Source organism: Paroedura picta, chromosome 6 (genome assembly GCF_049243985.1).
Source record: "Paroedura picta isolate Pp20150507F chromosome 6, Ppicta_v3.0, whole genome shotgun sequence".
Lineage (NCBI taxonomy): Eukaryota > Metazoa > Chordata > Lepidosauria > Squamata > Gekkonidae > Paroedura > Paroedura picta.
The window spans coordinates 23,549,586-23,571,708 of record NC_135374.1 but is presented as its reverse complement, the minus strand read 5'-3'; the positions used below and the strand labels follow the sequence as shown (position 1 = coordinate 23,571,708).

Sequence of the window (22,123 nt, the reverse complement as noted above, 5' to 3'; positions counted from 1 at the left end):
CCTCCAGTTAGTCGACGGACCACATGTGGTCCACGGTCCACAGGTTGGGGATCGCTACTCTAAAGTTCTGTGTCTATTTCAGATGCCAGAGCTGCATATTTACATTTATTTCTTACATTTTGTGTGTGTTTGATAGGGTGGCATGCAGGGTATATAGTAGTCATATGGCTCTTCTGATTTAATGTTATTGCAACGTGGTGTAAGTACCATTTCTCATACTATAATTTTATGCTGAGTTACTCCAGTCTCATCCCAATCAAGCAAGTTACTCTGCATAATAATTTACTGCTAGCTACGAGCAGGATGGCTAGAACCAATAGAGCTATGCAAGATCTTTTAATACACATGCTGTTTTTACATACTGTATTGCTACCTGAACAAGCACTTGCAACCCACAAGACAACAAAGGCAAAACAAGGCCTATTTACATTTCATGTGGCTGATGTTGTTGCAGGTATCAAACGTCCAGCAACACAAAGTGACCATATAGGCTTGTAAACAGACCCTGGATCATGCTAGCAAAGTGTAGCCACTCTAGCAATGCTTCCTGGCACATGCCCACCGTGTCTGCAAACACAGTATCATTCATTTTTACATCCCACCTTTCTTCCGTTATTAAACTCGAAGTGGAACACATCAGGTTTCCCAGATTATCTCTAACGCAGCCAACAGCCAGCCCCATGGCTTGGAGCAAGGCTACTGCACAGCACACCTTCCAACCATATCCTGGTACCTTAGACTTTCCCCAGCCGCACAAGGGCAATAAACATTATTGTAGCACCTATGTGCAAGTCACATCCATTCAAAGTGGCCAGGGGATCCCACCTATCCTCCTGCTCCCCACTGTTCCTTCAACACCATTTGGTATTAGGGGAAGGGGGGTAACCATGGTGAGCGGAGTGAAGGGACAAATCTATAGGCTGCAAGCCAGCATAATTTTCACCACCTCGGTATCAAACGCCACAAAGAACCACACAAAGCTGGACGCAACCCACAAGGCTTTTGCAACCAGGGTTCATTAGTTCTTTAATATATATATATATATATATATATATATATATATATATCGACCCCCCCCCCCCAAATAGCCAATGGGGTAGGAAGGGATTCCCAACCATCTTCCCAACCATCAGGCGCAGGCGCGGCCGAGGCGCGGCCGAGGCTCTAGGCAGGTAGGAAGGGATTCCCAACCATCTTCTGCACGATCATGCCACTTCGGGGGTCTCTCGAAGCCTGAAGAATGCTTCAGGGGCTTGAGAAGGAAAGGCTGCTGTAATCACTCGTGGGTTTTTGGGAAGACCGGAAACCCCAGACGTCCCCCCCGCCCCCTTCGAAAGACAAGCTGTGCTGGCTAAGGTGGGGAGATCGCCCTGCAGGTATTGAAGACCCCCCACCCCTTAACTAGAGGAGGGTCGTGGAGCCCCCCAAGCAGCGTCCTGCATCTCCCCACAGCGCCCGAGCGATGAGCTCCGCCAGGCCCCAGATCCGCGCAGCCTTCCTCCGCCGGCCCCGCCTTCTCCCGAGGCCCGTCCCCTTCCCCTGCGCTTCTCCGGCGGCGCAGGCGCAGGCGCGGCCGAGGCTCTAGGCAGGTAACGCGAGGCCTGTTCCGGCGGACCTTCCCGGGGATCCGAAGAGGGGCAGAGGCCCTTCCCCCGTGCCGCCGCCGGGCCTGGGGGAAAGGGCTTCCAGGTGAGACCCGGGGAGCCCCCGCAGTGGCAGCTCATCTGCAGACTAGAGAGATGCTGTGGAGGGTGGGCTCTGGCGGTGCGCCCCACTGACCTCCCCGGGCGTTTCCTAACCTGGAGCTAGAAAACCCCCTTGGGTGGCCACAGGGACCCGGAAAGCCAACTCCCAGGGGAAAGGGTGGCTTCTCCGCGTCAAGGTTCCCGCAGCCTGGGGGTAGGCGTGTATTTCTGTTTACATTATGAGCAAAGCTTTCTTCTGCTACGCTCAGACACGTATTGTAGTTTATTACATTAAAACAAAACTCCCTCCTTCCTTGCCTAAGATCTACAGGCGTGAGGCATTTTAGAGAATATACACGTCTCCAGAAATGTCCTTGTGGCGTGTCACCAGCAAAAAGCAGCACCGCAAAAGCAACGTAAATTATAAGTGTTTTTTAAAAGGCCATCAAAATCTGCATGTCCATCCTGTTCCTTTTAAAAAAACGTCTTAAGTAGTGGCTGAGCCACACACAAGTGGATAACCCTCTTGGTCTGAAGTAGTACAACAAACTTGCGAAGTAATGCAATGAAATCCTCAGAAGTGTGCATGCACATGAACGCTCACACCTTGAATAAATCTTCGTTGGTCTTAAAGGTGCCATTGGACTCAAATCTTGTTGTACCAAGATTGCCTAGATAGCTTCATGGCTTCCATTTTAAGCAGAGTCCGCTGAAGTCCATGTGTTTGGAGGGATTCAGAGGCTTAGCGACTCTGAACATGGAGGTTTCCCTCAGTCACCAGGGATAGTAGCCACTGATCCTCCATGAATCTGTCTAACCCCGTTTAAAGCCGTTTATTCCTGTGGCCACTGGCAGCGAATTCTATATTTTAATCACTCCGTTGTATTTCCTTTTGTCCATCCTGAGATACCTATTGTCGCTAAATTGTCATCAAACACCAAGCACCCCCTTCATGGCTTGGAGACTTATAGACTTGCCAAAAGACAACTATCATGTGCCCCCCTCTGTCCCTTAGTTGCCACATATGGCCTCAGCGGCCATTGTGCCCTCACTCCCAAGCTCTGTCACGTTCCTATCAATATTGCCCTGGGTGTTTACTCCATCATCCCTTTGGACTGACTCGTCCCCAGTTCCTGTCAGCCTTACTCCTGGGAGTCACTCTTGCCACCTTTTTAAATATTAATCACCAACAAGCTGGTCCCTTTTAATGTAAGATTCAAGTGGGTAGCCCTCGAAAGCTCACACCTTGAGTTAATCTTTGTTGGCCTTAAAGGTGCTATTGGATTCTACTTTTGTTGTCCTTTTAATGTAAGTGAAACTAATATCTTGTACAGGTCAGTTTCTCCCAGAGTTCCACAGGGCCCAACAAATCTGAGCCCTTTTTCCTGGCACCACTAATCTGTGCTTATCTTGCTCTCTGTGCATGTGGGACAGGCAGTACTTTGGAGAATGCGATCTTTGAAGTCCTGGCCTGTAACTTTCTGCCTCGTAGCCTATGTTCTCCTGTCAGGACCATTTGCCAGTGTGCACCACGACTGCTGACCACTTCCCAGCAGTAGACAGCATGTGACACCTGCAAACTTCACACCAGTCAGGCAAGTCAAAGCATCTGTCACAGAACCCACTGCCTATATTCCTAAAGAAATTAATTTTCTCATTGTTATGCCTATGTCAGTGCAGTTGTTGAAAGTCACCAAGGGCCTACTGGTGGACCATGGGATGGCAACTAGGTTTTGCCCACAGATTGCTGGACTCGGGCTATTGGGCTGCTCCAACACGTTTTCTCTAAAGTTAAAAGTTCCTGGCCCTGAAGTGCCTTCAACACTTGCCTCAAGCCTTGCTTCCACAAGCACATTACTAATTTGTATTGCCTTTACAGCAGAGGTATGCAATGTTGAGTTTGCAGGGAATAGTCTTTACAGGGCTTCATTAATCCACAGTCTCATGGTATTGGTCACAAGTCACATAACTATCGCCATATTTGACCATGGGGCACATCCTGTGTTGTATTGTTTCTAGTAATTTACATAGTGTTCATGTCCAGAACACTTTTGTTTAGCAGAACTAATTTGATCATACAAAGATCATCAGTAAAGTACTTGGTTCCAGCTTTTTGTCTCTCCACTCAAAGCAGAAATGAGAAATTACTTTTTAAAAAACTTCCTATATACTGATCATGCATACACAACCTGTTATTATCCCTTTGCATATATTTCTATGACTTAGTTATCAATCCCATATCCAGCCGAGAGGAAACAAAAATTGCGAATTAAAGATTAAATTGTTCACCTTATTAACCCTTTCTCTCTTTACTTTTAGGTATCTGGACCATTATTTTTTTCACCCTTTGTCCATAATGACTTCCTTGTTCCTAAATAAACTATTGGGTCAGGCCATAAGGAATGATGCTAATTTCATCACTAGATACCTTGCTACTTCCGGGGCACAACCAGTGCAAACCAGGGTGTTCTCTCACACCTGGGTAGGACTGGAGCCTTCTAAGAGAAGATTTCTTTCTGTCCTTACAAAAAAATTTTGTACATATGAAGATGCTGAGGAAAAGGCGAAAGTTAAGAAAATCAACCTCAGTTCCCCAAAAGACATTGGAAGTGTTGGGAGAAAAATCCCTCATCGAATAATTCACCTGTTCGATGAGAATGGAGAGGACCAAGGACAAATACACAGAGCAGATGTGATTAAAATCATGGATAAAAAGAACTTGAAGCTTGTCCTGCTGAAGGAAAGTGCGGACCCTCCAGTGTACAGACTAATGAGCGGTCAGCAGATTTACGAAGAGCGCATCAGTTTTAGGGACAAGCAGAAAGCTAGCTCCAAGAAGGGTATGCATGGCTTTGATTCTGACAGATGATCTTCCAGATATTGATTGAGCTATATTTCTCTGTTGAATGCCCACTTAACTAGCTGAGACTTGAGTCTCAGCTGGTAATTGTGACATAAAAGAGCTTGTGTTATTTGTATGGCCAGTTGCTTAAATACATGCCTGTAGATGTTTGTTCTTACCAACAGACCATCTGATATACCAGCCAGACCAAGAGAGTAAATCCTCAAGGCTGCATGCAGCCCATGATTCCGTATGAGCACAGACCTAATAATCGGAGCCATGGATTTGTTTGGTTTGAGTTTTGTTTATGTGCTAGCACTCCATATGCATGGTGAGAGTTACAGAAAATGGCTGGGTGGTCTGGAGGAGGCTTAAAACATGCCATATCTCTTTAGGCGGAGAGATATAAACATACATCTTTTAGGCAGAATTTGACAATTAACCTTGATAAATTTGCATTATGTGCCTTGGTCAAGAAGTCCAATATTTTGGAAACTCCTGAACTGCCATTCGGAGAGTCAAGATTGTGGGAGTGGGTAGAACTGTTTTTTCCCCCCCATTTAGGTTTGATTCATAAGTTTGCACCCCTTCTTGATAGTGGGGACCAGGGTACAGTGACACATGCTTCTGCAGTATCTAGACCAGAGGTTCCCAATGTTTTTGATCTTGCGAGCTCTTTTGAATTCTGACATGGTGATAGGCACAAACTCAAAATGTCAGGAATCGAGGTCATGCATCATTTTCCTTTCATGCAGATCTGCTTAACATGATACCTTTTAAATATATATATATCATGAGCCTCTTGTGGCGCAGAGTGGTAAGGCAGCAGACATGCAGTCTGAAGCTGCCTGCCCATGAGGCTGGGAGTTCAATCCCAGCAGCCGGCTCAAGGCTGACTCAGCCATCCTTCCGAGGTCGGTAAAATGAGTACCCAGCTTGCTGGGGAGTAAACGGTGATGACTGGGGAAGGCACAGGCAAACCACCCCATATTGAGCACAATGAAGATGCTCGCAATGTGGCATAAACTGGCACTCAAGCAATTAAAAAAAAATCTGCACAGCCAGATCAGATCTCCAGTGGGCAGTCAGAAGCCCTCTGAGCAAAAACCCCACCTGGACCTACCCACTCACTGGGTGAGCACCAGGAAAGGTGTCCAGTAGCCCTCTGCACCCATAAACGCCCCATTGGGGATCCCTGCTCCCAACTACTTTAACAGAGTTTTGAAATAGCATTAGGCATTTGTATACTAATAGGAAAAGGGAGATTCTTAGGATCTAATCAACACACCATGAAACAGAAAATCCCCTGCTGGCACCTTGGCGTTCTCCTCCAATTGGATAGAGTGCCCAATTAAAAGAGTTAGATCCAATTAGTTTTGCTGCTGGTGAAAATCTAAAAGGAAGGTTTCTGCTGAAGATCATGGGACCAGCATGGACAAAAGCCATGTGGGACAGGGCTGCTGTAGTAGAAAGAGTAATTGGGTGAGTCCAAGTGGGGGGGGGGGGAATGGCTGAATCGACCCCAATGTATTGGGATGAAGAAGTAGTTCTGTCTGTGTACAGAAGAATGCCTCCTACTGTTCAGGAGTCTTAGCTACAAATAAGAATTGGTTTAGATTCTTTGAAGCTTTGTGCCAATCATGTGTTAATGACTGTAGAAGCTTGTTGGCATCCAGACAGCTGTCTCAGTGGAAGGGCATATTCATATTGTAGCTATTAAGAACCTATTGGGGAGATGAATGGGTTGTGTTTCCACATTTACAATGGAAGACAGTTTTTATATCAAGCTCTTCTTTTGTCAGTGCATAACCATGACTCATTCAGCACAGGCTACAAAAGAGAACCACAAAGATGATCGCTCAGGGAGTTTCTAAGCAGCCAGCCTCATTTACCCGGGTTGTCTTTCTGCCCATTTTTATGCAACAAAATTCTACCTATACAAGGGTCCTTTACCACAGTGGTCCCCAACCCCCGGTCCGGAGACTGGTACTGGTCCGTGGATCAGTCGGTACCGGGCTGCGGCTCCTCCTCCCCAGCTGCTGCCTCGGGGGCTGCCCTGACACTCTGCAGCCGGACCACCTTTGGTGCTCTCCAGTGGCCACCTTGGCTGGGGCTCTGCCTCAGTGTGGCACTGCACAGCTGCTGCTGGCAGCGCCCCCCAGCAGGTGGCTGGAAGTCAGGGGTGCCAGCAGGAAAGCGAGTGGAGCAGGGCTCAGGCGTCAGCAGCAACATCCCTCAGCAAAAGACTACTCCCCCCCTCGGGCCTCAGTAAAATTGTCAAGCGTTGACCGGTCCCCGGTGATAAAAAGGTTGGGGACCACTGCTTTACCAGACTTTCCCCCTCCCAACACACACATTCCAGTGATTAAAGCAGACTAGTCCATTTGGTCTTTTGCTCTTACTCGAGCCATGCTAAGATGGGCAGGAGCTCTCCAGCTTTTCAGGCACAGAAAGTTCTTGGATTCTTGCCACCAGAGATCTTTTACCTGGAGCGGTGGCGCTTGAACCTGGATCCTTTCTACATGTGAAGCATGTGCTCTACCACTAAGCCACAGGATCTCCCATTGTAGCCTTCATGTTAGCATAAGTGGTGCATTAGAAGCAAAATGGGGTAATGTTACCTTGTTCTTGCAGGGTGCAACGCCCAAGCTTTGCATTCCGAAGGGCCCAGGTTCAATCCCTGGCAACTCCAGTTAAAAGGATCAGGGAGTACATGGTGTGGAAAGGCCTCTGCCGAAGTCCCTAGAGAGCCCTTGCCAGTCTGAGTGGACAGTACTGACTTGGATGGACCAGTGGTCAAACTTGGTAAATGGCAGCTTCATGGGAATGGCCTATATGCCTCTTGATGAAAATTAAGGATGGCAATGAGTTTGCTTAAATATGAGACTGCTCAAATAGTACTGCAGACTTCTGGTTCCATCTTCCTTTCCCAAGGCCTTTTGGGGTAGTCAACCAGTGGTCCTCCAGATGGCCATGGACTACAATTCCCATGAGCCCTTGCCAGAGAACGCTGGCAAGGGCTCATCGGAATTGTAGTCCATGGACATCTGGAGGACCACTGGTTGACTATCCCTGATTTAGAACACGACCAGCCCCTGGGTTCTATTGACTAGTCATAATTGTAGTCCATGGACATCTGGAGGACCACATGTTGATTACCCCTGGTGTGGCATACAGTTTTAACTAAGTTACGAAGGACTCCAGGCTAGAATAGAATCACCTACAATTTAAAATAATTTTTTTTTCATATTTAAAAGAATCAAAGGGTAGAAGGGTGGCTTCCAGAGCAAGCAGGAGAACAATCTTAGGGGAGCAGCTTGCCAATGAAGGGGCCGGGTTTTGGTTGCAACTACATGGAAGCTGAAGGCTTTTCCTTTGTATTTTAAACAGGACCTGTTCAGCTGAAGGAATTAACTTTTACCACAGCTATTGCACAGCACGATTTAGATATGAAGATCAAACAAATTCAGCAGTGGGTTGAAATGAAGCATCACGTCAAAGTTCGTGTGCAGGAAAAGGCTGGCAATGAACCGGAAAAGATGGTAAGCTTAAAGAACAAATTGCTCTTTGGGGTAGTTACTCAGTCAAGCTTTCAAACGTTACCATGTGTGGTGAGGGAGGCGTGTCTATCCTATACATGTGAACGGGTCCCACATTCCAGTTTAGGACAGCCCAAAGGACGAAAACCTTCCCACCAACAGTATAATTTCTAATTTGAAGGAGTGGGTCCTAGATTTCTCTCTCTCTCTGCTTAGGCAGCAAAGCAAATTGAGCTACCAGGTAGGGCTGCTGATTAGTCTCAGTAGAAGCAGAGAGAGGGCCAAGGTTCTTGGGATTTTTCCAAATAAGGAAATCTGGCAGAAGGATGGTGGCTTCTGTTACCTCACTGATCAGGTAGCCAATCCAGAATGAGAACCTCTTAATGGGCAATGTCAATGGTGCCTCTATTACTTCGTTGACTTGAATGTTAACGCAGCATGATCCCTTGTGTCCTAAATGTGCCTTGGGTCATACTGGGAAGGGCTTCTCTCTGGAACTGTTCTCTTCCAGTATGTGTGACCAGATTAGGAGCAATCCTACACTTTCTACTAGCCTTTGGAGGGATTGGGATTGATAAGAGGATAAGCTTTTGTCTTCCATATTCAGGGGAGGCCAACAAGATTTCAGGCTTGGTGGCCACACATGCCCTGTTAGATGATTGCTAAAATCATTTCCTCCCTGCCCAGCAGCAAAGCCATTTTCCCCTAAATCCAGTGTTCCCATAGTCCATTCTTATGAGTGTCAGTGTCATACTTCCAGCAACTGTGACCATCAGCTTCTGCATTCTTCAGTACAGTGTGGTGTACTGGTGGGAGAATCCGAGCAGGATGGGGCTCCTTGCATTCAAGTCAGCCACGGAGCTCCCTGAGTGACCTCACAGTTACAACTGCTATGGAAAGTAAACTGCAGTGAGACACTCGACGGAACACTTGGCATCAACCACTGGAGGTTGGCACCAACCACTCCCGAGTTGGATCTAGCCAGCTCAAAGGCATTAGTTGTACTCTTGTTCAACTTGTGTCACCACCCCATGAGCCCAACAGTGGTGTGAAGGTGAGGGGTCTGTGGTCATGGGAGTGACCAGCTGGCAATGAGAAGACTAAGGGACGAGGGGCCCCCACCCTCGACTTCTGGCACACAAATGGCTGCCAACACTAATTCACCAGCGGGTGGTATTCTTACTGCTGTGCCCAGTCTCCAGATTTCAGGCGCATGTTTTGACCAAGCCAGTAATAAGAGTTTGTCCAACCAAGTCTTCTTCTTGTTTTCAGCTAGAGCTCTTTAGGCGGATTCTGGAGGCCATGCCTGAGAAAGTGACCTACGTCTCCCCGCCTCGTGTTCTCAAGGAGGGAAGAAGCATGGCCGTATACAGACATATGTCAGAGAAAGAACTCCAGGCGCATAGGCGCATGGAGAAAGAAACGAAGAACACAGAAGGACAATGAAACGGAAGCTGCTGAGCCAAGCCTTCTCAACAATCGGGTTTTGTTTTTGTTTTTAATACAAAGCAGAAACATTCCAAAACAAACACAGTTTCCTGTACACATTACAAACTTACCAAAAGCGACTTCCTAAAGCCATTCACGTGCATGCAGCTGGACTACAAGTCTAGTCTAGACACAGGGCTTCAACAGCGGGGAGGGTGTTCTTTGCGTTGTTTTGTGCGGTCAGGGTCTCTCCCGTGCTCTGTCCACGGCTTGGCTTGGCTTTGGGTGGAATGTAGCCACTGAGGCGAGAGGCCAGGCTCCGCTTGGGACGCTGTTTCTAGCATTAAGAACAAGCACAGCAGTGCGATCAGTTCCATCATAAAGAGAAAGCTTTGAAGATTGACGTTTGTGGTCCTCTTTGGTTAAAAAACTGAAAAATAAGAGCTGGTTTCTATACCCTCCTTTTCACTGCCTGAGGAAGTCTCAAGGCAGCTTACAATCCCCTTCCCTTTCCTCACAATGGGCAACCTGTGAGGTAGGTAGTGCTGAAAGAGCTCTAAGAGAACTGCTCCGAGAAGTGCTTCTAGCAGGACTGTGACTAGCCCAAAGCCACCCAGTTGGCTGCATATGCGGAAGAGCAGGGAATCAAGCCCGGCTTGCCAGATTAGAAGCCATCTTTCTTAATCGCTGCACCAGTCTGGCTCTTATGCGATGTGATGCTTTGAAATACTAGGTTTTCATGCAGAAAATCCGTCTTTCTGTGGCTCCTAAACATTTTACAGGGGAAAACAATTTGTTTCCAGGGCCCTCTGTTTAAGTAGCCCTCCCCAGCTATTGCCCTCTCTCAGACTGAGCTGTGGCTCAATGGAAATGCCTCTGTTTTACATGCAGAAAGTCCGAGGTTCCATCTCATCATCACCACTGTTTTCCTGTCATCAAGTAGCAGCTGACGTATGGTGATACCATGGGCTTTCCAAAGCAAGAGACATTCAGAAGTCTTTTTCCATTGCCCGTCTCTACACTATGGCTCCGGTATCCCCTGGTCGTCTCCCTTCCAAATGCTAATTGACCATGCTTAGCTTCTGATCTTGGGAGAGTGGGCTATTCAAGTGAGGGCTTCGTGGTGGTAGGTGATGTGAAAGATCTCTGCCCAAGATCCTGGTGGCCCACTGCCAATCTGAGTAGATGGTGCTGACCTTTGATCTAGCATAAGGCAGCTTCATGTGCACCAAGATGGAAACTACAATTCCCTTCAAGGTATGCTTTAGACCAGAGGTAGTCAACCTGTGGTCCTCCAGATGTTCATAGACCACAATTCCCATGAGCCCCTGCCAGCAAACACTGGCAGGGGCTCATGGCAATTGTAGTCCATGGACGTCTGGAGGACCACAGGTTGACTACCCCTGCTTTAGACAACATCCTGCTAAATCTAGGGCAGAAGCGGCCAAACTGTAGCTCTCCAGCATGCGCTGGCAGGGGCTCATGGGAATTGTAGTCCATGGACATGTGGAGAGCCACAGTTTGGCCACCCCTGTGGAACACATCCATCCTTTCCCAAGAAGTTGCAGTAGCCTTGATAGAAAACTTCCTCCAAATTCTCGCCAGGAGAAGAACCTCAAGATTTCCTTTAGGCAACATTTCAGACAATTATAACTACTGCTCTGCCATCTGTAAAATGAGCCCCAGCAATGTGGGACCCAGTGATCCCACCCAAAAAGTCCTTCCAATCACCCACAGGGTACGGCTGCTCTGAGGACAAACAGTTCAAGGTCTGACTTACATTTAAGTTCAGCTTCCTCTTCTCTGGGTCATGTACAATGGCGTGCCTTACCAGACTTTGCTGTAAGAACGACAGAGCTGTTTAGACAAGGCCTAAGAAGGACAAATACGGATTTTTAAGGCGTACTTTAAAATGCCTACTTTCATCGCAAAGACTTTCCCACAGCCAGGGTGATCACACGAGAATGGTCTTTTCTCCTCATGGAAGGAGAGAATGTGGCTTTGAAGATTGAACAGGGTGGTGTAAGTCCTTCCGCAGCCTTCTCTCGGACATCGGAACACATCCCTCTCCGAAGCATGAATTTTTTGGTGGCATCTGAGGTAATCTTTACGGGTGAACGTTTTGGTACACACACTGCAGACTACTGGCTCTGAAGGAGAAAGCAACAAATGGCAGGAGTTCTCTGAACCACCCAGTTTTGAAGCAGCAGCATCTAGCAGTGACCCCCCAATGTCTTTCCTGGCTAACAGCAGCATGGATACATGCTATATGAGCAGCATAATATGGTACGGGAATATATTGCTGTCACCCCTACGCCTTAGCAAGTTTTCTCCAACGGCTTTCATGCCTGCCAGCCTATCAGATACAAACACGCAGGAACCTATACCCAACATGCAAGCGATAGTACAGTAGAATCGTTAAATGAGATTAACTTATGAATTCTGGAGTGCTTGCTTCAGATCTCACCTGGCACATGAATTTAGCAAGCTGTTATTTCTGAGCTACACTCCCACCCCCCACATACACAATTTGCAATACGGCTTTAATATTGACTCTTGCAGTGTTAATACCAAGGATTGCTAGATACACATGATTTACTGTATGTTCAACATTCTTAAACCCTATATAAGTGTGTATGTTAGACAGCGACACATCTGCCTCAAACATTACCCAAACTTGAACAGTATGCAGTGCGACCTGTTGTTATTTGCAGATGAACATGAAAAAGGTCAGAATAGATAGATGGCTGGCAAAAGAGAAAAGATTTAAACACAAACCTATCTGATTGCAATGAGATTTTAAGGTGAATTTCTGTTTTAGTAACTTACCAGTATGCTCAACTTTTGTGTGTTTCCGGAGCTGTGACCATGTTTGTCCAATAAATGAACAGCCATCTTTTTTGCATGTGTAGCCTATTAAAAGAGGCTAAGTTGAAGTTTAAAACAGCCTTCTGGTAGGATGCTCAATCCTCTTGCACCCCAAACTTTTGCTACCTTTGCAAACTACTGTTTCAATCCACTAACTGGGGAGGGGTAGAGCATCTGCTTTGCATACAGTAGGTCCCAGGTTTGACCCCCAGCACCTCACATTAAAAGGATCAGTAGTAGGCGATCTCTTCCCAAGACCCTGGAGGGCTGCTGCCTGCCTGAGTATGCAATTCTGACCTTGCTAGACTCAAGATAAGGCAGCCTCCCATTTGCCACAGAGATGACCTGTGCATTACAGCTTGGAAACCACTGTCATTCTCCATGGGCCACTGGAAAAGTGATTATTTACCACCCCACTTAAAACTGCCAGTGTGAGCATAAATAACATTGTTCTCTTTAAAGTTAACCTTATGCTATACATATGGGTGCAAGCTCTCCTTTATGTGTGCTGAATTTGAGAATGTGCACAGATATTCAGACATCTTACCTAGACTTTCTAAAGGTAAAGGTATCCCCTGTGCAAGCACCGGGTCATGTCTGACCCTTAGGGTGATGCCCTCCAGCTTTTTCATGGCAGACTCAATACGGGGTAGTTTGCTATTCCTTTCCCCAGTCATTACTGTTTACCCCCCAGCAAGCTGGGTACTCATTTTACCGATGGATGGCTGAGTCAACCTTGAGCTGGCTGCTGGGATCGAACTCCCAACCTCATGAACAGACAGCTTCAGACAGCATGTCGCTGCCTTAGCAGTCTGCGCCACAAGAGGCTCTTACCTAGACTTTTTGCTGCCCCCAATAGAATACTCCATCTATTAAACAATTTAAGTCAGAGTTTCATAAATAGGACGTCATTCCATTACTATACGAACTGAAAAAATACACCCAGTGAAGTGGGAGAAAAATCTTGAAGGGACCATTGGAAGTTGCAGAAAGAACTGCTTCATTAGAAGACATTACCTCTTCCCTGAGATGACAGGACTATCACTTGGATCCTCCAAAGACATCTACAGGGGGGGACAGGGGGCAATTTTCTCCGATTCTCTCTCTCTGATCCCCACCCCCCATCTATGACTAGGGTCCCTTTCCCCCCAGGAACAGCATTTCAGGAGGCATCTGGGGCTGCAGTAAGAGGAGAAAGGAAGTGTCATTCTCTGGATGGAATCCTATTCATGAGCATGTCAGGCAGGATCCAAACCTGTGTCTTGGCAAAGGGCTGCAGGGGGACACTGACTGGGCTAGACATTCCCTGACACAAAAGACATTTTGTGCACTTAAAAAAACATAATCCTGGGAGAAGAGAAGGCTGGCATGAGGCTCCCAGTTAGAAGTGGGTTGCCATTCTCATATATATAAATATAAATATATTTATTTATTTATTAAAATTTGAGAATAAAAATATATGACAAAGATTAAAACTAAAATCAGAAATGTCGACGATTACTTAATTCAACCAAGCACTGTATAACAGCCCAAAAGTTAATTCGGTCTCATTTCTTGTAACATAACCCTGCTTGCTCCATGAATAGTAGACAAAATTTGGCTACAGATTTAATCATTTCAGGAGCATCATCAGACAGTAGGTTATTAGCTACTAGGGACCAAGCCAGTTGCATTCAGGTATACAATGGGCGCTACGAGGGTGGAGTGGAAGAATTCTGCAGATGGCCTCCCCCTCCCCCCAGGACCTGGAAAGGCTGCAGGCAGCTGTTAGGGAACTCACTGGCAGGGGCAGCTCTCACACAGCTGGGATCTGCAGCCTCCAAGCCTCGGGGAAGAGGAAGGAAGAGGGGGTGGGTCAGGGGTAGGGGACATTGGCTGGCCTCTGGACAGACAAGCAAGCCTGTTGGAGGAGGAGGTACTGAGAGGTGGGACAGCCACCCTGAGTGGCACTTTAGCCATGAGACACACTCCTCCTCCAAGGCCTTACCAGAAATATTAAGTGGAACAGATAACTGTCCTGTTTAAGACAGTTTGCCCCAGTTTTTGCTTCACCGAAGGATGGATGAACTTAGCTCAGGCCTCAACATAAAAAGAGCATCTTATAAAAACATGTTTGAGATCCTCCACTTGGCCACTTCTACAGTTTACCACTTTGGCACGGCTGAAACAAAGAGCCTCAGTTACCTTCATGGATCTTTTCATGGCGTTTTAACTGATGAGGTTCAGCAAAGCGTTCTTTGCATCCTTGGTGGCTACATCTAGATAGCAAGCACACACATAATTCAGACAAAGCCTACGCAACCCAATGATCCATAACATGGTCAGGTCAGTTCTCTCTCTAATCCTGCCTAAGGATGGGCATTAACTGCATTTTTGCAGTTCGGTTTGCAGTTCATAGCTGAACCATGAACCAAACCATGAACCAACAGGCCACTTTGTGAACCAAGCCAGTTCGCATCGGTTTATGTGTCATTTAAAGTTTAAGCCCCTGCTTTCTTGCTCCCCACAAAAAGTGGTGGGAAACAGAAAGCAGGGGTTTAAATGACTCCAAAACAGAAAGCAGTTAAGCTTGCTGCTCACAAACCGCTACAAACGTCATCCAAATTTGTGAAAGTTTGTGCCAGCTCTTCAGTTTAAGAGCTTTGCTTTGAGCACCATAAACAAGCCAGTACTCCAAGTGAGGTCTTACCAGAGTGGAGTTTAACATCAAAGTCTTGGCCAATGCAAATTGCTTCTTGCAGTCCAACTAGAGGAAATACTTGGGAGATCTATGGCTGATCTTTCCAGAATTTATTTTTGTTTCCAAAGAGTAATACAGGATTGTATGAGGGAAAGAAATCTTTCCCTCTATTTGGCTATCCCCAACCTCAATTCCCTCCCCCCCTCACCCATTTACAAAGCAGAAAGCTTACTAGTGTGTGAAAGAGGTACTAACTTTCACACTAAGAAACTGGAAATGGCATGCTATTCAGGACAGGTGTGAACCATTCAGACTGTTTTCTGCAATAAATCAAATGGAGTACAGATACTGAGGCTTACAATAAGGAAAAAGTAATTTTTCCAAAGCAATCTATGGGCACTGAAAGTATCAGTATTCTGTGTATCTTCCCCCAGCCCATCCCTTCTGGCCATTTAAACAGAATAAACAGCATACGATACCGTTCACTTACTTGAAGAATAGTTCTCCGGTATGTTGACACTGATGAATTTTTAACTGTTGATGTTTTTTAAAAGACTTTCCACAGTTTTCAAAGTCACACTGTTTGGAAAAATCAATTTGGCTACTGTTAGAAACAGACCGCCCCCTTCAAGGATCGCTGCCTTGTTGTGGCAAGGGGGCTTGCGTAGTTCAGTGAAGCTATGAGCTATACCGTGCAGGGCCACCCAAGACGGACAGGTCATAGCTGAGAGCTCTGACAAAAGGTGATCCACTGGAGAAGGAAATGGCAAACCACTCCAGTATCTTTGCCATGAAAACTCTATGGACAGTTCCAATAGGCATAACGATATGACGCTGGAAGATGAGCCCCTCAGGTCGGAAGGTGTCCAATATGCTACTGGGGATGAGCAGACGGCTAGTACGAGTAGCGCCAGAATGAATGAAGCGGCTGGGCCAAAGCCGAAAGGACGCTCAGTTGTGGAAGTAACTGGTGGCGAAAAGACAGTCCGATGCTGTAAAGATTTTTATTCCATAGGAACCTGGAACGTCAGATCCATGAATCAAGGCAAGCTGGACGTGGTTAAACAAGAAATGACAAGACTGAACATCGACATTTTAGGAATCAGTGAACTAAAATGGACAGGAATGGGTGAATTTAATTCAGATGACCATCAGGTATACTACTGTGGACAAGAATCTCGCAGAAGAAATGGAGTAGCCTTCATAATCAATAAGAGAGTAGGAAAAGCAGTCTTGGGATACAATCCCCAAAATGACAGAATGATCTCAGTTCGAATCCAAGGCAAACCATTCAACATCACAGTGATCCAGGTCTACGCCCCAACCACTGCTGCTGAAGAGGATGAAGTTGATCAGTTCTATGAAGCCCTACAACACCTTCTAGAAGCAACGCCCAAAAATGATGTGCTTATCATCATGGGGGATTGGAATGCTAAAGTAGGAAGCCAAAAGATAACCGGGATAACAGGCAAGTTTGGCCTTGGAGTACAAAATGAAGCAGGGCACAGGCTGGTAGAATTTTGTCAAGAGAATACAATGGTCATAGCAAACACTCTTTTCCAGCAACCCAAGAGACGACTCTACACATGGACATCACCAGACGGTCAACACAGAAATCAGATTGACTATGTGCTCTGCAGCCAAAGATGGAAAAGTTCTATCCAGTCAATAAAAACAAGACCAGGAGCTGATTGTGGTTCAGATCATGAGCTTCTTGTTGCAAAATTTAGGCTTAAATTGAAGAAAGTAGGGAAAAGCACTAGGCCACTCAGGTATGAACTAAATCATATTCCCGACGAATACACAGTGGAGGTGACAAATAGATTTAAGGAATTAGATCTGATAGACAGAGTGCCTGAAGAACTATGGACGGAGGTTCGCAACATTGTACAAGAGGTAGCAACTAAAACCATCCCAAAGAAAAAGAAATGCAAGAAATCAAAATGGCTGTCTGAGGAAGCTTTACAAATAGCTAAGGAGAGAAGGGAAGTGAAAGGCAAGGGAGAAAGAGAAAGATACACCCAACTGAATGCAGAATTCCAGAGAAAAGCTAGAAGAGATAAGAATGCCTTCTTAAATGAACAGTGCAAACAAATAGAAGAAAACAATAGAATCGGGAGGACCAGAGATCTTTTCAAGAAAATTGGAGATATGAAGAGAACGTTTCATGCAAAGATGGGTATGATAAGGGACCAAAATGGTAGGGACCTCACAGAAGCAGAAGAGATTAAACAAAGGTGGCAAAATTATACAGAAGAACTATACAAGAGCGAGCTTAACATCCCTGATGACCACAATGGGGTAGTTACTGACCTGGAGCCAGACATCCTGGAATGTGAAATCAAATGGGCCTTAGGAAGTCTGAGCAACAATAAAGCTAGTGGTGGTGACAGCATTCCAGTTGAACTATTCAAAATCTTAAAGGACGATGCAGTAAAAGTGCTACACTCAATATGCCAGCAAATTTGGAAAACTCAACAATGGCCACAGGATTGGAAAAGGTCAGTTTACATTCCAATCCCAAAGAAGGGCAATGCCAAAGAATGTTCAAACTACCGCACCATTGTACTAATTTCTCATGCTAGCAAAGTTATGCTCAAAATCCTACAAGCTAGGCTCCAGCAATATGTGGACCGAGAACTTCCAGAAGTACAGGCAGGATTTCGAAGAGGCAGAGGAACTAGAGATCAAATTGCCAACATACGCTGGATCATGGAGAAAGCTAGGGAGTACCAGAAGAACGTCTACTTCTGCTTCATTGACTATGCTAAAGCCTTTGATTGTGTGGAACACAACAAATTGTGGCAAGTTCTTAAAGAGATGGGAATACCAGAGCATCTTATTTGTCTCTTGAGAAATTTATATGCAGGTCAAGAAGCAACAGTGAGAACTGAACATGGAATCACTGACTGGTTCAAAATTGAGAAAGGAGTTCGGCAAGGCTGTATACTGTCGCCTTGCCTATTTAACTTGTATGCAGAGCACATCATGAGAAATGCGGGATTAGAGGAGTCACAAATTGGGATCAAGATTGCAGGGAGAAATATCAACAACCTCAGATATGCAGATGATACCACTCTAATGGCAGAAAGTGAAGAGGAACTAAAGAGCCTGTTGATGCGGGTGAAGGAGGAGAGTGCAAAAGTTGGCTTGAAACTCAACATCAAGAAAACAAAGATCATGGCATCTGGCCCTCTCAATTCCTGGCAAATAGAAGGGGAAGAAATGGAGATAGTGACAGATTTTATTTTCCTGGGCTCCAAGATCACTGCAGATGGGGACTGCAGCAAAGAAATTAAAAGACGCTTGCTCCTGGGGAGGAAAGCTATGGCAAATCTAGACAGCATCCTAAAAAGCAGAGACATCACCCTGCCAACAAAAGTGCGTTTAGTCAAGGCTATGGTCTTCCCAGTTGCTATGTATGGCTGCGAAAGTTGGACCATAAGGAAGGCCGAGCGTCAAAGAATTGAGGCTTTTGAACTCTGGTGCTGGAGAAGACTCTTGCGAGTCCCTTGGACTGCAAGGCGAACAAACCGGTCAGTCCTAGAGGAGATCAGCCCTGACTGCTCTTTAGAAGGCCAGATCCTGAAGATGAAACTCAAATACTTTGGCCACCTCATGAGAAGGAAGGATTCCCTGGAGAAGAGCCTAATGCTGGGAGCGATCGAGGGCAAAAGAAGAAGGGGACGACAGAGAATGAGGTGGCTGGATGGAGTCACTGAAGCAGTCGGTGCAAACTTAAATGGACTCCAGGGAATGGTAGAGGACAGGAAGGCCTGGAGGATCATTGTCCATGGGGTCGCGATGGGTCGGACACGACTTCGCACATAACAACAACAAGAAACAGACCCTGATGAATTTATGCTAGCACATAATGTATTTGGAGGGTTGTGCAAGGCCACAAGACAAATTCACGGCAGAACCAAGAACAGGAGCCAGAGCAACTTGGCACAGGCTAGATGCCCACAACAACCTTTACTTTGCAAGCAAATGGGGCAGTTTGCTCCTGGCACAATCCACAATAGGGCTGAACCACAGTGCAGAGATGAAACCATTTCAGGTATTACAGAGACACAAAAAACAAACAAACAAAAAACACCCAAGGGGAGGGAGACCAAAAACCAAAAAGAGAGGTACCAACACCACAACAAGTATTAGCTATTTATTTTACTGAGGGTATTTCTATACCACCTCTTCGTAGTCCTGTTCTAGGCTGCATGCAGCATCAAAATATTATAAACGAACCTTTAAAAACACATGATTGTACAGGATAAAACTACTAAACAGAGGCAGATCCTTAAAAAGCTGGTAAGATAAACCCCCTAATTAAAAGCCTGGGAAGATGGGTTTTGGCTCAGTGCCTAAAAGAAAATAAAGAAGCAACATAAGAAACTATTCCCTAAAAGGAGCATTACTTACCACATACAGGCGATAGCTGTGCTTGCACATGTGCTTATTCAAGTTTGCTTTTGTTGCAAATTTTTTATTGCAGCCATCAACTGTGCACCTACAAATGCAGATATTTAGGTTCTCAGTAATGGAAATAAGAATGAACATGTGGGCTGGTGCAATGTAGTGGCTGGAGCACTGAAGTGGCAGGATCTAAGAGACCAGGTTGGAATTCCCCTCTCTGTCACAGAAGCTTCCTGAGTAGTCTTGAACAGATCACACACTATCTGCCTAACCAACCTAACAGGATAGTTGTGACAATAAAATGGAGAAAGGAAGAATGCTGGAAGATACTTTGGGTCCCTGATAGGGAGAAAAGCAGGGTAGAAACGAAATAATTAATTAATAAAAATAAGTGATGTAATAGTTTTGCTTTTTACCCAGGCAAACGAAAGCAATTACATGGGTTTCAATTTATCCAAGTTCGGTACATTTACATATGAATCAAACAGTAGTTTTAAAGAAAAAACAGATTTGGCACTGGCTCCCGCGAGCTGCACGGAACACCCTATTCTGCTCCCCAATTTCATATTCTTGGGAAAAGCATGGGGGAGAAAAGAAAGTCAGCCAAAATCTGGCATTAGCACAAGCACTAAAACATATCTTTCACACAAATAGGCCAAGGCCTTGTCCTGGTGCTGCCTTTTAGCACTGGTTTTTCTGCCTCAGGGTGTGGATCCTTCCTCCAAAGCTCATAGCCAGTGATAGGCCTGCTCTCCATGAATCTGCCTGATCTTCTTTAAAGCCAGTGCTTAATCAAAATCTGCAAAATCACAAAACAGGGGCAGGGTGATCTGATGGCCCCCCTAAGGAAGACATGCCACCAAATTCCAGAACATCACTGGTGATGGCCAGCTGATTCAGTCCTTTGACACCCCTTCCAGAATCATAGAATCATTGAGTTGGAAGGGGCCATACAGGCCATCTAGTCCAACCCCCTGCTCAACCCAAAGCATCCTAAAGCAAGAGGTCATACTGCTGTGGGAGAGGGCTCTATTATTTTTCTTTTACTGCCATGTTGTGCTGTGAGAATATTAGTTTTAATGGGGTTTTATTGTACATGTGATTTTTTTATTGTGTAACTCGCCATGAACCGGCTTGCCAAGAGTTGTGGGTAATAAGTCTAATAAACAATAATAATATTTGAGAATTCCCACTCTTCCTGACCATAAGTCTAACAGTTTACTTACATAAATTGCTTTTCTCCTGTGTGTATAAGGCAATGCCGCCTGAGATGGAAGTCTCTTGTGAACCTTTTCCCGCAGCCTTCATAATCACAAACAAAAGGTCGCTGACAAAGAGACAACAGGGTTATAAATTAAGGACATGTCTCCTGCCCCCTGAACTCCTTTTTCAAAGAACTTAATTCAGGACTGGTCTTCATGAGATGTGGGGCTAGCAGATTTGCTTCAGGATGTGAAATTCAAACACATTACTTTCCCCACATTAATTTTCCTCCCTTCTGCCCCCCTCCCCAACAGGGACACCCCCTCACAGAAGCTCCAGGGCCCATGTTCTCCAGGTACTTCTTACTTTTTGACACCTAGAGAAGATTCCATGCCATTTAACCCATTTCAATCGTGAAGGGGCTTCACCTTCAGCACTGACACATCCAGCGTTCCTAACATGGCAATGGTCTGCTGTAGCACAAAGCCCATGAACTCTGCATCTTAGATGAGGGCAGGCAGGGCTCCCGGGGGCTGAAAGAGTCACAAGGGACCTCTCATTTCTACAGCTCCTTCTCCTGCCTCTCCTTTTCTGCCGCTTGGCTTACAAAAGTCGGCGTCAAAACACGCCCCACCAGCATTTTGACCCACAGAAGCTTGCAACGGGATGCACCCTGGTCAGCCACCAGCTGAGCAAAAAAAAAACAAAAACCCTAACGCGTACCACGCGACGTTACCTCCTGACTGAGCAAGCGCCGACCTCCCCCAGCAGCCAATCCTGAGCTGCCCTGATCGCCATTGGCCAGCCGCTCAGAACCGCGCTCCAATAGCGGCCGCCCCATTGCTGCTAGCCCCGCCCCGTCGGCCCCAGGTGCCGCAAGGTTCTATCCCCGCCCCCTGCCCGGGCCAGCTCGCCCGCTTCTCCCGGAGCGCCATCCCCGCCGCCGGGCGGCCCCCTAGCATCGCCCCCACCTCTCCGGTGTGTTTGCAAAGGTGCGCCTCCAGCTTCCAGCTCTTGTTGAAGGCGGCGTCGCAGTCCGGAAAGGAGCAGATGTACTGGAGCCGCACAAAACTGCGTCCCCCCTTGCCGCCATGGGGCTCGCGGGTCTTTGGAGGGGGTTGAGTCGTCGCGGCGGCCGCCGGCTCGCTTGCAACCTCCTCCTCCCCGGCCATGCTGTGCTCCTGGGCCACGTGACGGCGCTCGGGCCCCGCCCACTTCCTCCTCCTCTTGAGCGGTCCTCCTCCCCCCCCCCCCAATCTGTGGGTTGCCCACGCTGTTGGCGGCTGTGGTTTTGCTGGGTAGTGGCAGGGATCGGAGTGCGCCCCCAGACTTACCGGGAGGGAAGGAGACAGCTGTTTTGCTCCTTATTCAAAGAAGAATCAATACTTTTAAATGTTTTAAAAAACAATCATCATTATTTTCAGTATAGATAGACCGGTAGATTCAAGTGGGTGGCCGTGTTTGG

General features: G+C 46.5%; 2 protein-coding genes across 3 annotated transcripts; one reads left to right on the top strand and one right to left on the bottom strand.

Annotated features, from left to right (window-relative positions):
- The first annotated feature begins 1,532 nt into the window (after positions 1 to 1,532).
- On the top strand, positions 1,533 to 9,897 carry MTIF3 (mitochondrial translational initiation factor 3). The gene is made up of 4 exons (XM_077341776.1): positions 1,533 to 1,689; positions 4,005 to 4,525; positions 7,918 to 8,069; positions 9,339 to 9,897. Exons 2-4 carry the CDS (start codon positions 4,042 to 4,044, stop codon positions 9,510 to 9,512), a joined length of 810 nt encoding a protein of 269 aa, XP_077197891.1. The 5' UTR covers positions 1,533 to 1,689; positions 4,005 to 4,041; the 3' UTR covers positions 9,513 to 9,897.
- On the bottom strand, positions 9,536 to 21,858 carry GTF3A (general transcription factor IIIA). Of its 2 annotated transcripts, none has more exons than XM_077341774.1 (9): positions 21,630 to 21,858; positions 20,682 to 20,782; positions 19,462 to 19,549; positions 15,533 to 15,621; positions 14,547 to 14,620; positions 12,324 to 12,407; positions 11,415 to 11,644; positions 11,275 to 11,334; positions 9,536 to 9,831 (listed from the first exon to the last, which is right to left on the bottom strand). In XM_077341774.1, the coding sequence occupies exons 1-9, from the start codon at positions 21,828 to 21,830 to the stop codon at positions 9,676 to 9,678; spliced, it is 1,083 nt and encodes a 360-aa protein (XP_077197889.1). In that variant the 5' UTR covers positions 21,831 to 21,858; the 3' UTR covers positions 9,536 to 9,675. The 2 variants fall into 2 exon arrangements, with proteins under 2 accessions (XP_077197889.1, XP_077197890.1); XM_077341775.1 differs by lacking the exon at positions 21,630 to 21,858 and adding an exon at positions 21,087 to 21,400.
- Between the last annotated feature and the right edge of the window lie 265 nt (positions 21,859 to 22,123).